At 41.5% G+C, this 21,922-nt stretch overlaps 1 protein-coding gene across 2 annotated transcripts in view; it reads left to right on the forward strand.

Annotated features, from left to right (window-relative positions):
- The window catches only part of LOC128699024 (gamma-glutamyl hydrolase), a 137,282-nt gene that overhangs the window by 5,877 nt on the left and 109,483 nt on the right, over positions 1-21,922 (forward strand). For both annotated transcript variants that reach the window (XM_070090251.1, XM_070090250.1), the window contains exon 2: positions 19,308-19,431. In XM_070090251.1, coding sequence (XP_069946352.1) covers positions 19,308-19,431 — 124 coding nt within the window. The remainder of the gene's footprint in view (positions 1-19,307; positions 19,432-21,922) is intronic.

The raw sequence follows: 21,922 nt of genomic DNA on the forward strand, positions 1-21,922 counted from the left end.
AAGAGGTCAAGTCATTAAGGCAGTCAAGTCATTAAAAAGTGAAGCATTAAAAAGGTCAAGTCATTAAAGCAGTCAAGACATTAAAGCAGTCAAGTCATTAAAGCAGTCAAGTTATTAAAGCAGTAAAGACATTGAAGCAGTCATGTCATTAAAGCAGTCAAGTCATTAAAGCAGTCAAGTCATTAAAGCAGTCAAGTCATTAAAGCAGTCAAATCATTAAAGCAGTCAAGTCATTAAAGCAGTCAAGTCATTAAAGCAGTCAAGTCATTAAAGCAGTCAAGTCATTAAAGCAGTCAAGTCATTAAAGCAGTCAAGTCATTAAAGCAGTCAAGTCATTAAAGAGGTAAAGTCATTAAAGCAGTCAAGTCATTAAAAAGTGAAGCATTAAAAAGGTCAAGTCATTAAAGCAGTCAAGACATTAAAGCAGTCAAGTCATTAAAGCAGTCAAGTCATTAAAGGAGTCAAGTCATTAAAGCAGTCAAGTCATTAAAGCAGTCAAGTCATTGAAGCAGTCAAGTCATTAAAGCAGTCAAGTCATTAAAGCAGTCAAGCCATTAAAGCAGTCAAGTCATTAAAGCAGTCAAGTCATTAAAGCAGTCAAGTCATTAAAGCAGTCAAATCATTAAAGCAGTCAAGTCATTAAAGAGGTCAAGTCATTAAAGAGGTCAAGTCATTAAAGCAGTCAAGTCATTAAAGCAGTCAAGTCATTAAAGCAGTCAAGTCATTAAAGAGGTCAAGTCATTAAAGCAGTCAAGTCATTAAAGCAGTCAAGTCATTAAAGCAGTCAAGTCATTAAAGAGGTCAAGTCATTAAAGCAGTCAAGTCATTAAAGCAGTCAAGTCATGAAAGAGGTCAAATCATTAAAGCGGTCAAGACATTAAAGCAGTCAAGTCATTAAAGCAGTCACGTCATTAAAGCAGTCACGTCATTAAAGCAGTCACGTCATTAAAGCAGTCAAGTCATTAAAGCAGTCAAGTTATTAAAATAGTCAAGTCATTAAAGCAGTCAAGTCATTAAAGCAGTCAAGTCATAGAAGCAGTCAAGTCATAAAAGCAGTCAAGTCATTAAAGCAGTCAAGTCATTAAAGCAGCCAAGTCATTAAAGCAGTCAAGTCATTAAAAAGTCAAACATTAAAAAGGTCAAGTCATTAAAGGGGTCAAGTCATTAAAGCATTCAAGTCATTAAAGCAGTCAAGTCATTAAAGCAGTCAAGTCATTAAAGCAGTCAAGTCATTAAAACAGTCAAGTCATTAAAGCAGTCAAGTCATTAAAGCAGTCAAGTCATTAAAGCAGTCAAGTCATAAAAGCAGTCAAGTCATTAAAGCAGTCAAGTCATTAAAGCAGTCAAGTCATTAAAGAGGTCAAGTCATTAAAGAGGTCAAGTCATTAAAGCAGTCAAGTCATTAAAGAGGTCAAGTCATTAAAGCAGTCAAGTCATTAAAGAGGTTAAGTCATTAAAGCAGTCAAGTCATTAAAAAGTGAAGCATTGAAAAGGTCAAGTCATTAAAGCAGTCAAGACATTAAAGCAGTCAAACCATTAAAGCAGTCAAGTCATTAAAGCAGTCAAGTCATTAAAGCAGTCAAGTCATTAAAGCAGTCAAGTCATTAAAGCAGTCAAGTCATTGAAGCAGTCAAGACATTAAAGCAGTCAAGTCATTAAAGCAGTCAAGTCATTAAAGCAGTCAAGTCATTAAAGCAGTCAAGACATTAAAGCAGTCAAGTCATTAAAGCAGTCAAGTCATTAAAGCAGTCAAGTCATTAAAGAGGTCAAGTCATTAAAGCAGTCAAGTCATTAAAGCAGTCAAGTCATTAAAGCAGTCAAGTCATTAAAGCAGTCAAGTCATTAAAGCAGTCAAGTCATTAAAGCAGTCAGGTCATTAAAGCAGTCAAGTCATTAAAGCAGTCAAGACATTAAAGCAGTCAAGTCATTAAAGCAGTCAAGTCATTAAAGCAGTCAAGTCATTAAAGCAGTCAAGTCATTAAAACAGTCAAGTCATTAAAGCAGTCAAGTCATTAAAGCAGTCAAGTCATTAAAGAAGTCAAGTCATTAAAGCAGTCAAGTCATTAAAGCAGTCAAGTCATTAAAGAGGTCAAGTCATTAAAGCAGTCAAGACATTAAAGCAGTCAAGTCATTAAAGCAGTCAAGTCATTAATGCAGTCAAGTCATTAAAGCAGTCAAGTCATTAAAGCAGTCAAGTCATTAAAGAGGTCAAGTCATTAAAACAGTCAAGTCATTAAAGCAGTCAAGTCATTAAAGAGGTCAAGTCATTAAAGCAGTCAAGACATTAAAGCAGTCAAGTCATTAAAGCAGTCAAGTCATTAAAGCAGTCAAGTCATTAAAGCAGTCAAGTCATTAAAGCAGTCAAGACATTGAAGCAGTCATGTCATTAAAGCAGTCAAGTCATTAAAGCAGTCAAGTCATTAAAGAGGTCAAGTCATTAAAACAGTGAAGTCATTAAAGCAGTCAAGTCATTAAAGAGGTCAAGTCATTAAAGCAGTCAAGTCATTAAAAAGTGAAGCATTAAAAAGGTCAAGTCATTAAAACAGTCAAGACATTAAAGCAGTCAAGTCATTAAAGCAGTCAAGTCATTAAAGCAGTCAAGTCATTAAAGCAGTCAAGTCATTAAAGCAGTCAAGACATTGAAGCAGTCATGTCATTAAAGCAGTCAAGTCATTAAAGCAGTCAAGTCATTAAAGCAGTCAAATCATTAAAGCAGTCAAATCATTAAAGCAGTCAAGTCATTAAAGCAGTCAAGTCATTAAAGCAGTCAAGTCATTAAAGCAGTCAAGTCATTAAAGCAGTCAAGTCATTAAAGCAGTCAAGTCATAAAAGCAGTCAAGTCATTAAAGCAGTCAAGTCATTAAAGCAGTCAAGTCATTAAAGAGGTCAAGTCATTGAAGCAGTCAAGTCATTAAAGCAGTCAAGTCATTAAAGCAGTCAAGTCATTAAAGAGGTCAAGTCATTAAAGCAGTCAAGTCATTAAAGCAGTCAAGTCATTAAAGAGGTCAAGTCATTAAAGCAGTCAAGTCATTAAAAAGTGAAGCATTAAAAAGGTCAAGTCATTAAAGCAGTCAAGACATTAAAGCAGTCAAGTCATTAAAGCAGTCAAGTCATTAAAGAGGTCAAGTCATTAAAGTGGTCAAGTCATTAAAGCAGTCAAGTCATTAAAGCAGTCAAGTCATTAAAGAGGTCAAGTCATTAAAGCAGTCAAGTCATTAAAGCAGTCAAGTCATTAAAGCAGTCAAGTCATTAAAGAGGTCAAGTCATTAAAGCAGTCAAGTCATTAAAAAGTGAAGCATTAAAAAGGTCAAGTCATTAAAGCAGTCAAGACATTAAAGCAGTCAAGTCATTAAAGCAGTCAAGTCATTAAAGCAGTCAAGACATTAAAGCAGTCAAGACATTAAAGCAGTCAAGTTATTAAAGCAGTGAAGTCATTAAAGCAGTCAAGTCATTAAAGCAGTCAAGTCATTAAAGCAGTCAAGTCATTAAAGCAGTCAAGTTATTAAAGCAGTCAAGTCATTAAAGCAGTCAAGTCATTAAAAAGTCAAGCATTAAAAAGGTCAAGTCATTAAGGGGGTCAAGTCATTAAAGCAGTCACGTCATTAAAGTAGTCAAATCATTAAAGCAGTCAAGTCATTAAAGCACTCAAGTCATTAAAGCAGTCAAGACATTAAAGCAGTCAAGTCATTAAAGCAGTCAAGTCATTAAAGCAGTCAAGTCATTAAAGCAGTCAAGTCATTAAAGTAGTCAAGTCATTAAAACAGTCAAGTCATTAAAGCAGTCAAGTCATTAAAGCAGTCAAGTCATTAAAGCAGTCAAGACATTAAAGCAGTCAAGTCATTAAAGCAGTCAAGTCATTAAAGCAGTCATTAAAGCAGTCAAGTCATTAAAGCAGTCAAGTCATTAAAGCAGTCAAGTCATTAAAGCAGTCAAGTCATTAAAGCAGTCAAGTCATTAAAGCAGTCAAGTCATTAAAAAGGTCATGTAATCTGTTTCAAATTTGATGATGAGACATAACATGTAGTCACACAGGTCACCCTAAATTAAAATTTCTGCCAAATATCGGCATTATTCTGTTGGCTCGAGCACTTCTCCTGGTTATGAAATACATGTATAAAGTTTGTAAAGTATTATCTGCTAAATTTGATATAAAACACCTAACCTAAACTTTAAATGTTTGATAAGTTTAGTGAAGCAACACTTAAGGGATTGGATTGTGTTGTTTGGTTAGATGATATGGATAATATTTTTAATTTCAGGAAACCGGACAAGTGTCTCTTGACGTTGGTATTAGACCGATGATGACTCGTTAAGCGGTCAAGCATCAGCTGGTATATCCTAGCTTCGTTTTCATTATATTGGTACCTCGAGTTACGAACTTAATTCATTCCAGAAGGCTGTTCGAGTGCCGATACCGAACGAATTTGTTTGCATAAGGAATAACGTAAATTAGATTAATCCATTTCAGACCCCCAAAAATACGTTACAAAAGAGCTTACAAAAATAAATACACTTACATAATATTTCTAGTTGGGAGGTGTTCGTATCCCGAGGTACCACTTATAAAACAATGAATCAATACAAGGTTACTAAAAGTTTTTCCTGACCCTGAGTGAATAAAGTGAATCATTCTTTCAACCTCCTCTATGTATAAAAATCTTGACGTTACACGCATTGTTTCCCAACCTTAGTGATAATGTTATCTGGACTTAAGGGAAAATTTTTATCCTAAACTGAGAGAGCTAAATAAAATATTATTTGATAGGATCCAGGATAGTTTGCCACACTATTAAAGGGATGAATCATTTATTGAATTGAAAGTTGGCAATGTTGGTGAAATTCTTGAACATTTTGAATCATAAATATTATTTTGAACATTCTCATTCTGATTATTTTAGGGAGTTAGGTTTTATTTACATGAGTGAACATGAACACTGTGACCTTAATGGCCCAAGCACAGTGTAGTTTACATGTATTTTTTTAAATAACAAAAAAGGCACAATACCGTGACTGGAACAATACACAAATAACCTGCACATAAAAGAGAGAAGCTTACGACGACGTTTCGGTCAGACTTGGACCATTGACAAAGTCACTTTGTGATGAATGGTTTTAAAAAACCGACAAGTTGAAGATTGAGACACTTATGCAGCATATGGAAATCTTTATTCAGGAAACGTTTCGCCACACAGTGGCTTCATCAGTCCAATACAAAGAGGAAGGCGTAAGGAGAGGAGGAGAATGAGGTAATCAGTCCCTCAACCTGGAGTCGATGTGTTCAACCTTTGGACGAAGACCTACTTCGACTAGTGGATGGTACCACTATGACCCCGCCTCCATCTGCTTCACGTCACCTCACTATATAAGCCACGTCTACGGCCCTATGCTGTACATTCTACAAGATTGATGGACTGAACACATCGACTCCAGGTTGAGGGACTGATTACCTCATTCTCCTCCTCTCCTTACGCCTTCCTCTTTGTATTGGACTGATGAAGCCACTGTGTGGCAAAACGTTTCCTGAATAAAGATTTCCATATGCTGCATAAGTGTCTCAATCTTCACAAAGTCACTTTATCAATGGTCCAAGTCGGACCGAAACGTCGTCGTAAGCTTCTCTCTTTTATGTGCGGGTTATTTGTGTATGTATTTTTTTTTAGTAAAATGTCATTTGTGTTTGCAAGTTTTTCGCCTTAACTCTAATGGTTTCTTCCTGACACATGGTAGCTGCCCTAGTTCATGATGTTCTCTTGAGGAAAATGATGACCTTCAGCCTCTTCAAGCACCTGAACACACTCCAACAGATCTTATCTCGTCAGGTAATATCGTATATGCAACAGCTGCCAGGACTCTTAAACATATTCCCAAAGCAGCCCCTCCACACACAGCTGGGAAACCCATAGACCTCCTGCATAAAGCAAACAATGGTTCCGCTATCCTAAGTATTCCATCAACCATCAAGTCATGGCACAACTTGCTACTTTTTGGCAATGTCTGCTTATCCGAGTCGAAAATAGGCATAAAATCACCGGGAGGCTTTTTTCCAGAGCTGACAACTTCGTTCGCCTTCCCCATCAACACAAAAACGAGGCATAACCTTGCGGTGACAGTGAAATAATAAGAGTCCAGGTGAAGAAAAAATTTAAAAGACGACAACACTGTTGAGATAATCAGGAAAATCATCATCATAGATTCTACTGTCTCCAGGGATGCTGACTCTGTGCTTAGAGAAATGCACTTTGTCAGAGAAACCAGACGCAACAGCAGTTCTACTAACACACTTCCCACTGCTGAACCACTCTTCATGCAAGAATCAAGCGTTTACATACCGGTTATGTCGTTCCCGTCTGGCTCTGATGGGTGCTACATGGGATTAACTGATATGGTTAAGTCATTTCATGAAGATATTGCTGTCACTCCTGTCGGAGATCACAAGGATCGTTAACAACTCTTTGGTGCACCACTCTGAATCCTTAAAAAGAAAGATGGAGAAATCAGGCCAATTTCCATGAGCTACACTCTTCACCGCCTCGTTCCCAAAACTGCTGTCCGTAAATACTGGCACAGAGAGTCACGATGCTTCAAACTTTACCACGGGCGGGGTTAGAACCCCCGATCAGAGTCTTAAAACTCTAGACCGACACGTTAGCTGGGCCAGCTGGCCCAGCTAACGCATCAGTCGGGAGTTTTAAGACTCTCTGATCGCGGGTTCTAATCCCACCCGTGGTATTGTTTGTTTACAATCGTGTCATTACAATTTCGTGAGTCATGATGCTTCAACCAAACCAGCTTGGCAATGACTGATCTGCAGCTTGATTGGTAACGCACTCACTTCACACATTGAAGTCCATGGTTCGATCTCTGTAAGAAGGGAAAGATTATGACGTGTTTCCTTAAGACGCCCATTATTCCTGTTCACATAGTAAAATATTTACAGTTTACCTGGAGTTTACCTGGAGAGAGTTTCGGGGGTCAACGCCCCCGCGGCCCGGTCTGTGACCAGGCCTCCTGGTGGATCAGAGCCTGATCAACCAGGCTGTTGCTGCTGGCTGCACGCAAACCAACGTACGAGCCACAGCCCGGCTGATCAGGAACTGACTTTAGGTGATTGTCCAGTGCCAGCTTGAAGACTGCCAGGGGTCTGTTGGTAATCCCCCTTATGTATGCTGGGAGGCAGTTGAACAGTCTCGGGCCCCTGACACTTATTGTATGGTCTCTTAACGTGCTAGTGACACCCCTGCTTTTCATTGGGGGGATGGTGCATCGTCTGCCAAGTCTTTTGCTTTCGTAGTGAGTGATTTTCGTGTGCAAGTTCGGTACTAGTCCCTCTAGGATTTTCCAGGTGTATATAATCATGTATCTCTCCCTCCTGCGTTCCAGGGAATACAGGTTTAGAAACCTCAAGCGCTCCCAGTAATTGAGGTGTTTTATCTCCGTTATGCGGGCCGTGAAAGTTCTCTGTACATTTTCTAGGTCGGCAATTTCACCTGCCTTGAAAGGTGCTGTTAGAGTGCAGCAATATTCCAGCCTAGATAGAACAAGTGACCTGAAGAGTGTCATCATGGGCTTGGCCTCCCTAGTTTTGAAGGTTCTCATTATCCATCCTGTCATTTTTCTAGCAGATGCGATTGATACAATGTTATGGTCCTTGAAGGTGAGATCCTCCGACATAATCACTCCCAGGTCTTTGACGTTGGTGTTTCGCTCTATTTTGTGGCCAGAATTTGTTTTGTACTCTGATGAAGATTTAATTTCCTCATGTTTACCATATCTGAGTAATTGAAATTTCTCATCGTTGAACTTCATATTGTTTTCCGCAGCCCACTGAAAGATTTGGTTGATGTCCGCCTGGAGCCTTGCAGTGTCTGCAATGGAAGACACTGTCATGCAGATTCGGGTGTCATCTGCAAAGGAAGACACGGTGCTGTGGCTGACATCCTTGTCTATGTCGGATATGAGGATGAGGAACAAGATGGGAGCTAGTACTGTGCCTTGTGGAACAGAGCTTTTCACCGTAGCTGCCTCGGACTTTACTCTGTTGACGACTACTCTCTGTGTTCTGTTAGTGAGGAAATTATAGATCCATCGACCGACTTTTCCTGTTATTCCTTTAGCACGCATTTTGTGCGCTATTACGCCATGGTCACACTTGTCGAAGGCTTTTGCAAAGTCTGTATATATTACATCTGCATTCTTTTTGTCTTCTAGTGCATTTAGGACCTTGTCGTAGTGATCCAATAGTTGAGACAGACAGGAGCGACCTGTTCTAAACCCATGTTGCCCTGGGTTGTGTAACTGATGGGTTTCTAGATGGGTGGTGATCTTGCTTCTTAGGACCCTTTCAAAGATTTTTATGATATGGGATGTTAGTGCTATTGGTCTGTAGTTCTTTGCTATTGCTTTACTGCCCCCTTTGTGGAGTGGGGCTATGTCTGTTGTTTTTAGTAACTGAGGGACGACCCCCGTGTCCATGCTCCCTCTCCATAGGATGGAAAAGGCTCGTGATAGGGGCTTCTTGCAGTTCTTGATGAACACAGAGTTCCATGAGTCTGGCCCTGGGGCAGAGTGCATGGGCATGTCATTTATCGCCTGTTCGAAGTCATTTGGCGTCAGGATAACATCGGATAGGCTTGTGTTAATCAAATTTTGTGGCTCTCTCATAAAAAATTCATTTTGATCTTCGACTCTCAGTTTGGTTAGCGGCTTGCTAAAAACTGAGTCATACTGGGACTTGAGTAGCTCACTCATTTCCTTGCTGTCATCTGTGTAGGACCCATCTTGTTTAAGTAGGGGCCCAATACTGGACGTTGTTCTCGATTTTGATTTGGCATAGGAGAAGAAATACTTTGGGTTTCTTTCGATTTCATTTATGGCTTTTAGTTCTTCCCGCGATTCCTGACTCCTAAAGGATTCTTTTAGCTTAAGTTCGATGCTTGCTATTTCTCTGACCAGTGTCTCCCTACGCATTTCAGATATATTGACCTCTTTTAGCCGCTCTGTTATTCTTTTCCGTCGCCTGTAAAGGGAGCGCCTGTCTCTTTCTATTTTACATCTACTCCTCCTTTTTCTTAGAGGAATAAGCCTTGTGCATACATCGAGTGCCACCGAGTTAATCTGTTCTAGGCATAAGTTGGGGTCTGTGTTGCTTAGTGTATCTTCCCAGCTTATATCGGTTAGGACTTGGTTTACTTGGTCCCACTTTATGTTTTTGTTATTGAAGTTGAATTTAGTGAATGCTCCCTCGTGACTAGTCTCATTTTGTCGGTCTGGGGCTCCACGCATACATGTCTGAACCTCAATTATGTTGTGATCTGAGTATATTGTTTTTGATATGGTGACATTTCTTATCAGATCATCATTGTTAGTGAAGATGAGGTCTAGTGTATTCTCCAGTCTAGTATGCTCTATTATTTGCTGGTTTAAATTGAATTTTGTGCAGAGATTTAAAAGCTCGTGTGAGTGTGAGTTTTCATCAGAGCTGCCTCCTGGTGTTATTACTGCAACAATATTATTTGCTATATTCCTCCATTTTAGGTGCCTTAAGTTGAAATCCCCCAGGAGCAAGATGTTGGGTGCAGGAGCTGGAAGATTTTCCAGACAGTGGTCAATTTTTAACAGCTGTTCCTGGAATTGCTGGGATGTTGCATCCGGAGGCTTGTAGACTACCACAATGACTAGGTTTTGGTTCTCGACCTTTACTGCTAAAACTTCCACTACATCATTTGAGGCATTAAGCAGTTCTGTGCAAACAAGTGACTCTGCAATGTACAGGCCAACCCCCCCCCTTTTGCCTGTTCACTCTGTCACATCTGTATAGGTTGTAACCTGGGATCCATATTTCGTTGTCCAAGTGATCCTTTATGTGGGTCTCAGTGAAAGCCGCGAACATTGCCTTTGCCTCTGCAAGCAGTCCATGGATGAAAGGTATTTTGTTTGTTGCTGGCTTTAGACCCTGTATATTTGCAAAGAAGAATGTTATCGGACTGGTGGTATTGTTGGTACTGGGGGGGGATTTTTTATCCGGCATTAGTAGTGGAAAAAAGATCCCGGACATTCTCTCCTGGGCAAAAATAGTATCAGGCAACTCAGATGTAGTAAACAATGGAGTTAATACTATTTTCATGAAAGAATTAGTGCAGTTACTAACGACGATGGTGATTGGTTGATAAAATTAATAGCAGGTACTTTCTCTGCATCTAAATAAAAATAGATTTATGAATGCATACAATAATTAGGATATTATATCCAGTATTATATCCAGTATTAGGATATTATATCCAGTATTATAAAAACCTATAAAAAAACCTTGTTAAGTACAGCATTTCGGGCATATTAGGCCAATTTTGTCCCAGGATGCGACCCACACCAGTCTACTAATAAATGGGTACGCATTTTACTGATGAGTGAACATAGACAACAAAAGTTGTTAGGAAACATGCCCAATGTTTCCACCCTCGATGGAAATCGAAACATGGACCCTCAGAGTGTGAAGCGAGGGCTTTGCCTAGCAGGCCACGGGCCACCCACCTTACACCTGTTGTTTCGTTCACCTAATAAGCAAGTAGGTACCTTGGTGCTAGTCGACTGGTGTGAGTTACATCCTGGGAAGAGTGAGGACCACAGTGGAAATAAGAGAGTCCCTCCATGACGGACTTTCATGGACTATCTGGGTAAAAAATAACAACAAAATTTTATCTTATGTTCTTTAATAATATTATGCTGTAGCTACTTTTTATGCTCTTATTCCACACACATAATAGAATTCACCTCTTTATATATATATATATATATATATATATATATATATATATATATATATATATATATATATATATATATATAAATAATATATATATATATATATATATATATATATATATATATATATATATATATATATATATATATATATATATATATATATATATATAAATAATGGTGCCGTGGTGGTCGGATCTCACGCGCGCTCCTACACCTTTTCCTTGTATCGAACTTTCACATATCTCTTGTTATACGCTGATTACCTATGTAAGCCTCAGCTGTCTCATCTAACATCGTCTCAGCAATGCACAGGGTTAATAGATGGATGCCAACCAGGAGGAAGCAAGCAGCCAGGGAAATGGCACGGTTGGCAATACTAGGAGAGGCAAGTGTCGGTCATTCTTACAGCTTCGTTGTCTCAGCTCTAATGGTTTCCTCCGCAAACACGGTAGTTGCCCTGGTTCAGGATGTCCTCCTGTGGAAAGTGACGATCCAGAGCCACCTCAGGCACCTGAACCAACTCCAACAGATTTCATCTCATCAGACAGTCTCTTGGAAGCAATTAAAGCAACAGGTACGAGGACACTCACACATATCCCCAAAGCAGCCCGTCCACACGCAGCTGGGAAACTTACAGACCTCCTGAAAAAAGTAAACGATGGTTCCACTATCTTAAATGCTCCACCAACCATCAAGGCATGGCACAACTTGCTACTTTTTGGCAATGTCTGCTTAGCTGTGCCGGAAAGAAGGGAAAAGAGGCTAGCCTCAATGATAATTAAATCCTTAAGAGATTTTCCTAGAGTTGATGACCTCATTCGCCTTCCCCGTCAACACAAAAAAGGGAGAGGCAGAACCCCCACTCACTCTACTGACAGTGAAAAAATCAGAGTCCAGGTGAGCAAGAAAATTGAAGAGGGCAACACAGTGGGGGCAATCAGAATTATTACCAGTGAAGATACAGTTGCTCCCAGGGATGCTGACACTGCTGAAGCACTTAGAGGAAAGCACCCTGCCAGGGAAACCAGTGGCACCAACAGTTCCAACACCTCTGTCCCCACTATGGAACCATTGATTGTGGAAGACTCAGACATTTACAAAGCAATAATGTCGTTCCCATCTGGCTCTGCTGGGGGTTACACTGGAATAAGGCCACAGCATTTAAAGGAAATGGTTAATCCAATTATTGGGGAAATTGCAGAGACACTGCTTTCAGAGATCACAAGGTTCGTCAACAATTCCTTGGCTGGTCTGATTCCTGATGAAATTAGACCTTTCTTTTTTGGTGCAACACTTTGTGCACTTAAAAAGAAGGATGGAGGAATTTGGCCAATTGCAGTAGGCAACACGTTACGCCGCCTCATGTCCAAAGCTGCTGTTCGAAGTGCACAGGCAGCCATGATGCTTCAACCAAACCAGCTTGGCTTTGGGGTCTCTCAAGGAAGTGAAGCAGCGGTTCATGCAACAAGGGCGTATATCAACAACCTGCCTGAGGACAATGCAGTGGTTATTATTATTAAAGATTCGCCGGTATTCTCCCGGCCCGGGCCTTTTCCAAGTGGTGGCCCGGCCTTGGCTCCCTCTTTAGGGAGTGTCTGAGACCTAAGTCTCCCATGGGAGGAGGCACAAGTACCTCTTCATCTTTGGGACCAACTGTCCCTAAGCCTAGCCACAAGCTAGGCCTCTCTGGTCTGCCATCCCCGCCCCAAGGGGGCTAATGGGAATGACAGTCTTGTGAGCTACAAACTCCGACTCAGGCACCTACCTTACCCTAGAAGGGTTAGGCATGGTATCGATCTTCACAATGCAGTGGTAAAATTAGATTTCAAGAATGCGTTCAATCTCCTGAAAAGAGACGTGGTATTAGCAGCAGTACAAGAACATTTCCCTGGTCTCTTCCCTTTTGTTTCAGCTGGGTATAGCAAGGAATCAGTGCTTCTATTTGGAGAGCATGAAATCACATCGTCGGAGGGTGTCCAACAAGGAGATCCTCTTGCACCATTTCTCTTCTGTATAGCAGTTAGGGAAATCACAGTCAGACTGACCAGCGAGCTAAACATCTGGTTCCTAGATGATGGCACACTAGCAGGTACAAAGGAGTCCCTCCTACATGACCTTACACAGGTAATGACACGGGGACAGGAAATGGGTCTCATCCTGAATCCATCCAAATGTGAAATCATCTCAGTCAGTCAACAAGTGATAAATGCAGTGAGATCAAAACTACCAGGAGCAGCAGTCATTGCCCCCACAAATAGTGTCTTGCTAGGAGCACCTCTGGGAAGCAATGCCATTGACACAATTCTCAGGAAGAAATTGGAAGAGTTAAGGAGAATGGAACAACGAATAGGCAATCTGGACACCAACGATGCCTTGTACCTTCTCACAAAGTGCTTGAGTTTGCCCAGGTTGACATATTTCCTAAGATGTGCACCTTCATATGATAACCCTATACTGCACGAATATGACAGTATTCTGAGGCAGATTTTTACGAAAGTACTTAACCTTACTCTAGAAGACGGGCAGTGGAACCAAGCTACACTTCCAGTCAGACTAGGAGGCATTGGTGTCCGCAAGTCATCACAGATTGCGTTACCTGTTTTTCTGTCCTCGTGTATTGCATCCAGAGAGCTTGTAGCAGCGATTCTCCCTGAACATCTTAGGGACAAGATTGGAGTCCAGGACCAAAAATTCATTGACGGAGCAATGATCTGGGATAATCTAACGGGCTCTGAAACCAGACCTGCTCCCCCCAACAACTACAAACAATCGCACTGGGATGGTCCAATAGGGGAAAATATAGCCTCAACAATGCTTCAGAGTGTGTCAGGGAAGGATAGAGCCCGCCTGCTGGCAGTGAGAGCCCCTCATGCTGGGGACTTTCTGTTGGCTGTTCCCAACTCCAGCCTTGGCACACGCCTCGACCCACAGACCATCCGCATCGGTGTTGCCCTTCGACTTGCCGCCCCTATTCTCGCCGATCACAGGTGTATTTGTGGCAGTGAAGCAGCAGACCGATTCGGGTACCATGGTCTTGTGTGCCGTAAATCCGAGGGAAAGATTGCAAGACATGAGGAGGTTAATAACATTATCAAGAGGAGCCTCACAACAGCTGGATGCCCAGCAGTAAGGGAGCCACCCCAACTATGCAGATCTGATAGCAGCCAGAAGCGTCCAGATGGTATCACCCTTCAAGCCTGGACAGATGGGAAGCAGGTGGTGTGGGACTATACATGTGCATCTACCTTGGCTGATACATATCTCCAATACACCAGGGAGGAAGGAGGGGCAGCTGCCAGCTTCAGGGAGTCCCAAAAGTCTAGAAAATATGGAGAACTTGCCCATCATTATATGTTTGTTCCCATAGGCTTAGAGACCCTTGGCTCATGGGGAAAGAGTGCATCTAATTTCCTTAAGGAGCTGGGAAAAAGACTCATCAGGGTAACTAGGGATTCCAGGGCAGCTAGTTTTCTGTTCCGGCGGCTCAGTGCAGCTGTTCAACGGGGTAATGCCTGCTGCATTTTGGGCACACGCCACAGCTCTGAGGAGCTGGATGAGATTTTCGCCTTATAATCGGTGATACACACGTAACAACATGTACCGTATATGCCACCTTTATATCAACAATGTATCTCTTAAATCTTCTGTGCCGTATTATGTAATAAAATATTCCTATTGGTAAAAAAAAAATAGTTTAATAGACGGGGTGGTAGGGGAAGTGGAATATTCAAACGGCTTCAGGAAGAAATCCAAATATTCTTCCTTGAAGCCTTTTTATCCACTTCTCCGAGGCTATGGGTCCCACAATTTATACCAGAGGTGGACCCCATCATATGTATATATATGTATATATATATATATATATATATATATATATATATATATATATATATATATATATATATATATATATATCTATATATATATATATTTTTTTTTTTTTTTTATTATCACACTGGCCGATTCCCACCAAGGCAGGGTGGCCCGAAAAAGAAAAACTTTCACCATCATTCACTCCATCACTGTCTTGCCAGAAGGGTGCTTTACACTACAGTTTTTAAACTGCAACATTAACACCCCTCCTTCAGAGTGCAGGCACTGTACTTCCCATCTCCAGGACTCAAGTCCGGCCTGCCGGTTTCCCTGAATCCCTTCATAAATGTTACTTTGCTCACACTCCAACAGCACGTCAAGTATTAAAAACCATTTGTCTCCATTCACTCCTATCAAACACGCTCACGCATGCCTGCTGGAAGTCCAAGCCCCTCGCACACAAAACCTCCTTTACCCCCTCCCTCCAACCCTTCCTAGGCCGACCCCTACCCCGCCTTCCTTCCACTACAGACTGATACACTCTTGAAGTCATTCTGTTTCGCTCCATTCTCTCTACATGTCCGAACCACCTCAACAACCCTTCCTCAGCCCTCTGGACAACAGTTTTGGTAATCCCGCACCTCCTCCTAACTTCCAAACTACGAATTCTCTGCATTATATTCACACCACACATTGCCCTCAGACATGACATCTCCACTGCCTCCAGCCTTCTCCTCGCTGCAACATTCATCACCCACGCTTCACACCCATATAAGAGCGTTGGTAAAACTATACTCTCATACATTCCCCTCTTTGCCTCCAAGGACAAAGTTCTTTGTCTCCACAGACTCCTAAGTGCACCACTCACTCTTTTTCCCTCATCAATTCTATGATTCACCTCATCTTTCATAGACCCATCCGCTGACACGTCCACTCCCAAATATCTGAATACGTTCACCTCCTCCATACTCTCTCCCTCCAATCTGATATTCAATCTTTCATCACCTAATCTTTTTGTTATCCTCATAACCTTACTCTTTCCTGTATTCACCTTTAATTTTCTTCTTTTGCACACCCTACCAAATTCATCCACCAATCTCTGCAACTTCTCTTCAGAATCTCCCAAGAGCACAGTGTCATCAGCAAAGAGCAGCTGTGACAACTCCCACTTTGTGTGTGATTCTTTATCTTTTAACTCCACGCCTCTTGCCAAGACCCTCGCATTTACTTCTCTTACAACCCCATCTATAAATATATTAAACAACCACGGTGACATCACACATCCCTGTCTAAGGCCTACTTTTACTGGGAAAAAATTTCCCTCTTTCCTACATACTCTAACTTGAGCCTCACTATCCTCGTAAAAACTCTTCACTGCTTTCAGTAACCTACCTCCTACACCATACACTTGCAACATCTGCCACATTGCCCCCCTATCCACCCTGTCATACGCCTTTTCCAAATCCATAAATGCCACAAAGACCTCTTTAGCCTTATCTAAATACTGTTCACTTATATGTTTCACTGTAAACACCTGGTCCACACACCCCCTACCTTTCCTAAAGCCTCCTTGTTCATCTGCTATCCTATTCTCAGTCTTACTCTTAATTCTTTCAATTATAACTCTACCATACACTTTACCAGGTACACTCAACAGACTTATCCCCCTATAATTTTTGCACTCTCTTTTATCCCCTTTGCCTTTATACAAAGGAACTATGCATGCTCTCTGCCAATCCCTAGGTACCTTACCCTCTTCCATACATTTATTAAATAATTGCACCAACCACTCCAAAACTATGTCCCCACCTGCTTTTAACATTTCTATCTTTATCCCATCAATCCCGGCTGCCTTACCCCCTTTCATTTTACCTACTGCCTCACGAACTTCCCCCACACTCACAACTGGCTCTTCCTCACTCCTACAAGATGTTATTCCTCCTTGCCCTATACACGAAATCACAGCTTCCCTATCTTCTTCAACATTTAACAATTCCTCAAAATATTCCCTCCATCTTCCCAATACCTCTAACTCTCCATTTAATAACTCTCCTCTCCTATTTTTAACTGACAAATCCATTTGTTCTCTAGGCTTTCTTAACTTGTTAATCTCACTCCAAAACTTTTTCTTATTTTCAACAAAATTTGTTGATAACATCTCACCCACTCTCTCATTTGCTCTCTTTTTACATTGCTTCACCACTCTCTTAACTTCTCTCTTTTTCTCCATATACTCTTCCCTCCTTGCATCACTTCTACTTTGTAAAAACTTCTCATATGCTAACTTTTTCTCCCTTACTACTCTCTTTACATCATCATTCCACCAATCGCTCCTCTTCCCTCCTGCACCCACTTTCCTGTAACCACAAACTTCTGCTGAACACTCTAACACTACATTTTTAAACCTACCCCATACCTCTTCGACCCCATTGCCTATGCTCTCATTAGCCCATCTATCCTCCAATAGCTGTTTATATCTTACCCTAACTGCCTCCTCTTTTAGTTTATAAACCTTCACCTCTCTCTTCCCTGATGCTTCTATTCTCCTTGTATCCCATCTACCTTTTACTCTCAGTGTAGCTACAACTAGAAAGTGATCTGATATATCTGTGGCCCCTCTATAAACATGTACATCCTGAAGTCTACTCAACAGTCTTTTATCTACCAATACATAATCCAACAAACTACTGTCATTTCGCCCTACATCATATCGTGTATACTTATTTATCCTCTTTTTCTTAAAATATGTATTACCTATAACTAAACCCCTTTCTATACAAAGTTCAATCAAAGGGCTCCCATTATCATTTACACCTGGCACCCCAAACTTACCTACCACACCCTCTCTAAAAGTTTCTCCTACTTTAGCATTCAAGTCCCCTACCACAATTACTCTCTCACTTGGTTCAAAGGCTCCTATACATTCACTTAACATCTCCCAAAATCTCTCTCTCTCCTCTGCATTCCTCTCTTCTCCAGGTGCATACACGCTTATTATGACCCACTTCTCGCATCCAACCTTTACTTTAATCCACATAATTCTTGAATTTACACATTCATATTCTCTTTTCTCCTTCCATAACTGATCATCTAACATTACTGCTACCCCTTCCTTTGCTCTAACTCTCTCAGATACTCCAGATTTAATCCCATTTATTTCCCCCCACTGAAACTCTCCTACCCCCTTCAGCTTTGTTTCGCTTAGGGCCAGGACATCCAACTTCTTTTCATTCATAACATCAGCAATCATCTGTTTCTTGTCATCCGCACTACATCCACGCACATTTAAGCAACCCAGTTTTATAAAGTTTTTCTTCTTCTCTTTTTTAGTAATTGTATACAGGAGAAGGGGTTACTAGCCCATTGCTCCCGGCATTTTAGTCGCCTCATACGACACGCATGGCTTACGGAGGAAAGATTCTTTTCCACTTCCCCATGGACAATAGAAGAAATAAAAAAGAACAAGAGCTATTTAGAAAAAGGAGAAAAACCTAGATGTATGTATATATATATATATATGCATGTGCGTGTCTGTGAAGTGTGACCAAAGTGTAAGTAGGAGTAGCAAGATATCCCTGTTATCTTAGCGTGTTTATGAGACAGAAAAAGAAACCAGCAATCCTACCATCATGCAAAACAGTTACAGGTTTTTGTTTCACAGTCATCTGGCAGGACGGTAGTACTTCCCTGGGTGGTTGCTGTCTACCAACCTACTACCTGTATAAATATATATATATACATATATATACATACATATATATACATACATATATATATATATATATATATATATATATATATATATATATATATGTCGTGCCGAATAGGCAGAACTTGCGATCTTGGCTTAAATAGCAACGCTCATCTTGCCATATAGGACAAGTGAAAATTTGTGTATGCAATAATTTCGCCAAAATCATTCTGAACCTAACGAAAAAAATATATTTCACTGTGTTTGTTTAGTATTAAAATATTGTAAACAAATTTAAAATATATTTAGTTGGGTTAGGCTAAAATAAATTGTTCTTGTTATAATAAGGTTAGGTAAGTTTTCTAAGATTCTTCTGATGCAAAATTAAAATTTTTTTACATTAAGATTAATGAAAAAATATATCTTTAAACGTATAGGAGAAAATTTTAGAAAGGACTTAATTTTAAATGAGTTCTTGCTAATTGACCAGTTTTACATATTCGGCACGATATATATATATATATATATATATATATATATATATATATATATATATATATATATATATATATATATATATATATATATATATAATATCGTGCCGAATAGGTAAATCTAGTAATTTTGGATTAAATAGCAACGCTCTTCTTGCCGAATAAGGCAAGTGAAAATTTGATTATGCAATAATTTCGCAAAAATCATTCTGAACCTAACGAAAAAATATATTTTATTGTGTTTGTTTATTATTAAATTATTGTAAAGTTATCTAAAATATATTTAGTAGCATTAGGCTAAATTAAATTGCAATTGTTATAATAAGGTCAGGTAAGTTTTCTAAAGCTTTTTGGTACGAAATTATTAATTATTTCATTAATATAAATTAAAAAAAAATATATCTTGAAACGTATAAAAGAAAATGTAGAATGGACTTAATTTTAAACGATTTTTTGCTAATTGGCCAAATTTACCTATTTATCAAAGAAAAACATAATTGATAAGATAAACTTGAGAGGATGACTAAAGTGCATCTTCCGTTGTACAGGAATTCTGGCGCAGCGTCCTGAAGTCCACATAGTGACCGGGTTGGACAAGAAATACACCTCTTACATCGCTGCTTCCTATGTTAAGTTCCTGGAGAGTGCTGGGGCCAGGGTCGTCCCTATCCTGTACGTCAGTCACAGTTTAATAATAATAATAATAATAATAATAATAATAATAATAATAATAATAATAATAAAATAATAATAATAATAATAATATGCGACCCACACCAGTCCACTAACACCCAGGATGTGACCCACACCAGTCCACTAACACCCAGGATGTGACCCACACCAGTCCACTAACACCCAGGATGTGACCCACACCAGTCCACTAACACCCAGGATGTGACCCACACCAGTCCAATAACACCCAGGATGTGACCCACACCAGTCCACTAACACCCAGGATGTGACCCACACCAGTCCACTAACGCCCAGGATGTGACCCACACCAGTCCACTAACACCCAGGATGTGACCCACACCAGTCCACTAACACCCAGGATGTAACCCACACCAGTCCACTAATGCCCAGGATGTGACCCACACCAGTCCACTAACACCCAGGATGTGACCCACACCAGTCCACTAACACCCAGGATGTAACCCACACCAGTCCACTAACGCCCAGGATGTAACCCACACCAGTCCACTAACACCCAGGATGTGACCCACACCAGTCCACTAACACCCAGGATGTGACCCACACAAGTTCACTAACACCCAGGATGTGACCCACATCAGTCCACTAACACCCAGGATGTGACCCACACAAGTTCACTAACACCCAGGATGTGACCCACATCAGTCCATTAACAAACAAGATGTGACCCACACCAGTCCACTAACACCCAGGATGTGACCCACACCAGTCCACTAACACCAAAGATGTGCCCCACACCAGTCCACTAACACCCAGGATGTGACCCACACCAGTCCACTAACACCCAATATGTGACCCACACCAAACCACTAACACCCAGGATGGCCCACACCAGTCCACTAACACTCAGGATGTGACCTGCACCAGTCCACTAACACCCAGGATGTGACCCACACTAGTCCATTAACACCCAGGATGTGACCCACACTAGTCCACTAACACCTAGGATGTGACCCACACCAGTAAACTAACACCCAGGATGTGACCCACCCCAGTCACTAACACCCACGATGTGACGCACACCAGTCCACTAAACCCCGGGATGTGACCCACACCAGTCCACTAACACTCAGGATGTGACCTGCACCAGTCCACTAACACCCAGGATGTGATCCACACTAGTCCACTAACACCCAAGATGTGACCCACACCAGTCCACTAACGCCCAGGATGTTACCCACACCAGTCCACTAACACCCAAGATGTGACCCACACCAGTCCACTAACACCCAGGATGTGACCCACACCAGTCCACTAACACTCAGGATGTGACCTGCACCAGTCCACTAACACCCAGGATGTGACCCACACTAGTCCACTAACACCCAAAATGTGACCCACACCAGTCCACTAACACCTAGGATGTGACCCACACTGGTAAACTAACACCCAGGATGTTACCCACCCCAGTCACTAACACCCACGATGTGACGCACAACAGTCCACTAACACCCAGGATGTGACCCACACCAGTCCACTAACACTCAGGATGTGACCTGCACCAGTCCACTAACACCCAGGATGTGACCCACACCAGTCCACTAACACCCAGGATGTGACCTACACCAGTCCACTAACACCCAGGATGCGACCCACACCAGTCCACTAACACCCAGGATGCGACCCACACCAGTCCACTAATACCCAGGATGTGACCCACACCAGTCCACTAACACCCAGGATGTGACCCACACCAGTCCACTAACACCCAGGATGTGACCTACATCAGTCCACTAACACCCAAGATGCGACCCACTCCAGTCCACTAACACCCAGGATGTGACTCACACTAGTCTACTAACACCTAGGATGTGACCCACACCAGTAAACTAACACCCAGGATGTGACCCACACCAGTCCACTAACACTCAGGATGTGACCTGCACCAGTCCACTAACACTCAGGATGTGACCTGCAACAGTCCACTAACACCCAAGATGTGACCCACACCAGTCCACTAACACCCAGGATGTGACCCACACCAGTCCACTAACACCCAAGATGTGACCCACACCAGTCCACTAACACCCAGGATGTGACCCACACCGGTCCACTAACACCCAAGATGTGACCCACAGCAGTCCACTAACACCCAGGATATGACCCACACCAGTCCACTTACACCCAAGATGTGACCCACACCAGTCCACTAACACCTAGGATGTGACCCACACCAGTAAACTAACACCCAGGATGTTACCCACCCCAGTCACTAACACCCACGATGTGACGGACAACAGTCCACTAACACCCAGGATGTGACCCACACCAGTCCACTAACACTCAGGAAGTGACCTGCACCAGTCCACTAACACCCAGGATGTGACCCACACCAGTCCACTAACACCCAGGATGTGACCTACACCAGTCCACTAACACCCAGGATGCGACCCACACCAGTCCACTAACACCCAGGATGCGACCCACACCAGTCCACTAACACCCAGGATGT

Source organism: Cherax quadricarinatus, chromosome 31 (assembly GCF_038502225.1).
Source record: "Cherax quadricarinatus isolate ZL_2023a chromosome 31, ASM3850222v1, whole genome shotgun sequence".
Lineage (NCBI taxonomy): Eukaryota > Metazoa > Arthropoda > Malacostraca > Decapoda > Parastacidae > Cherax > Cherax quadricarinatus.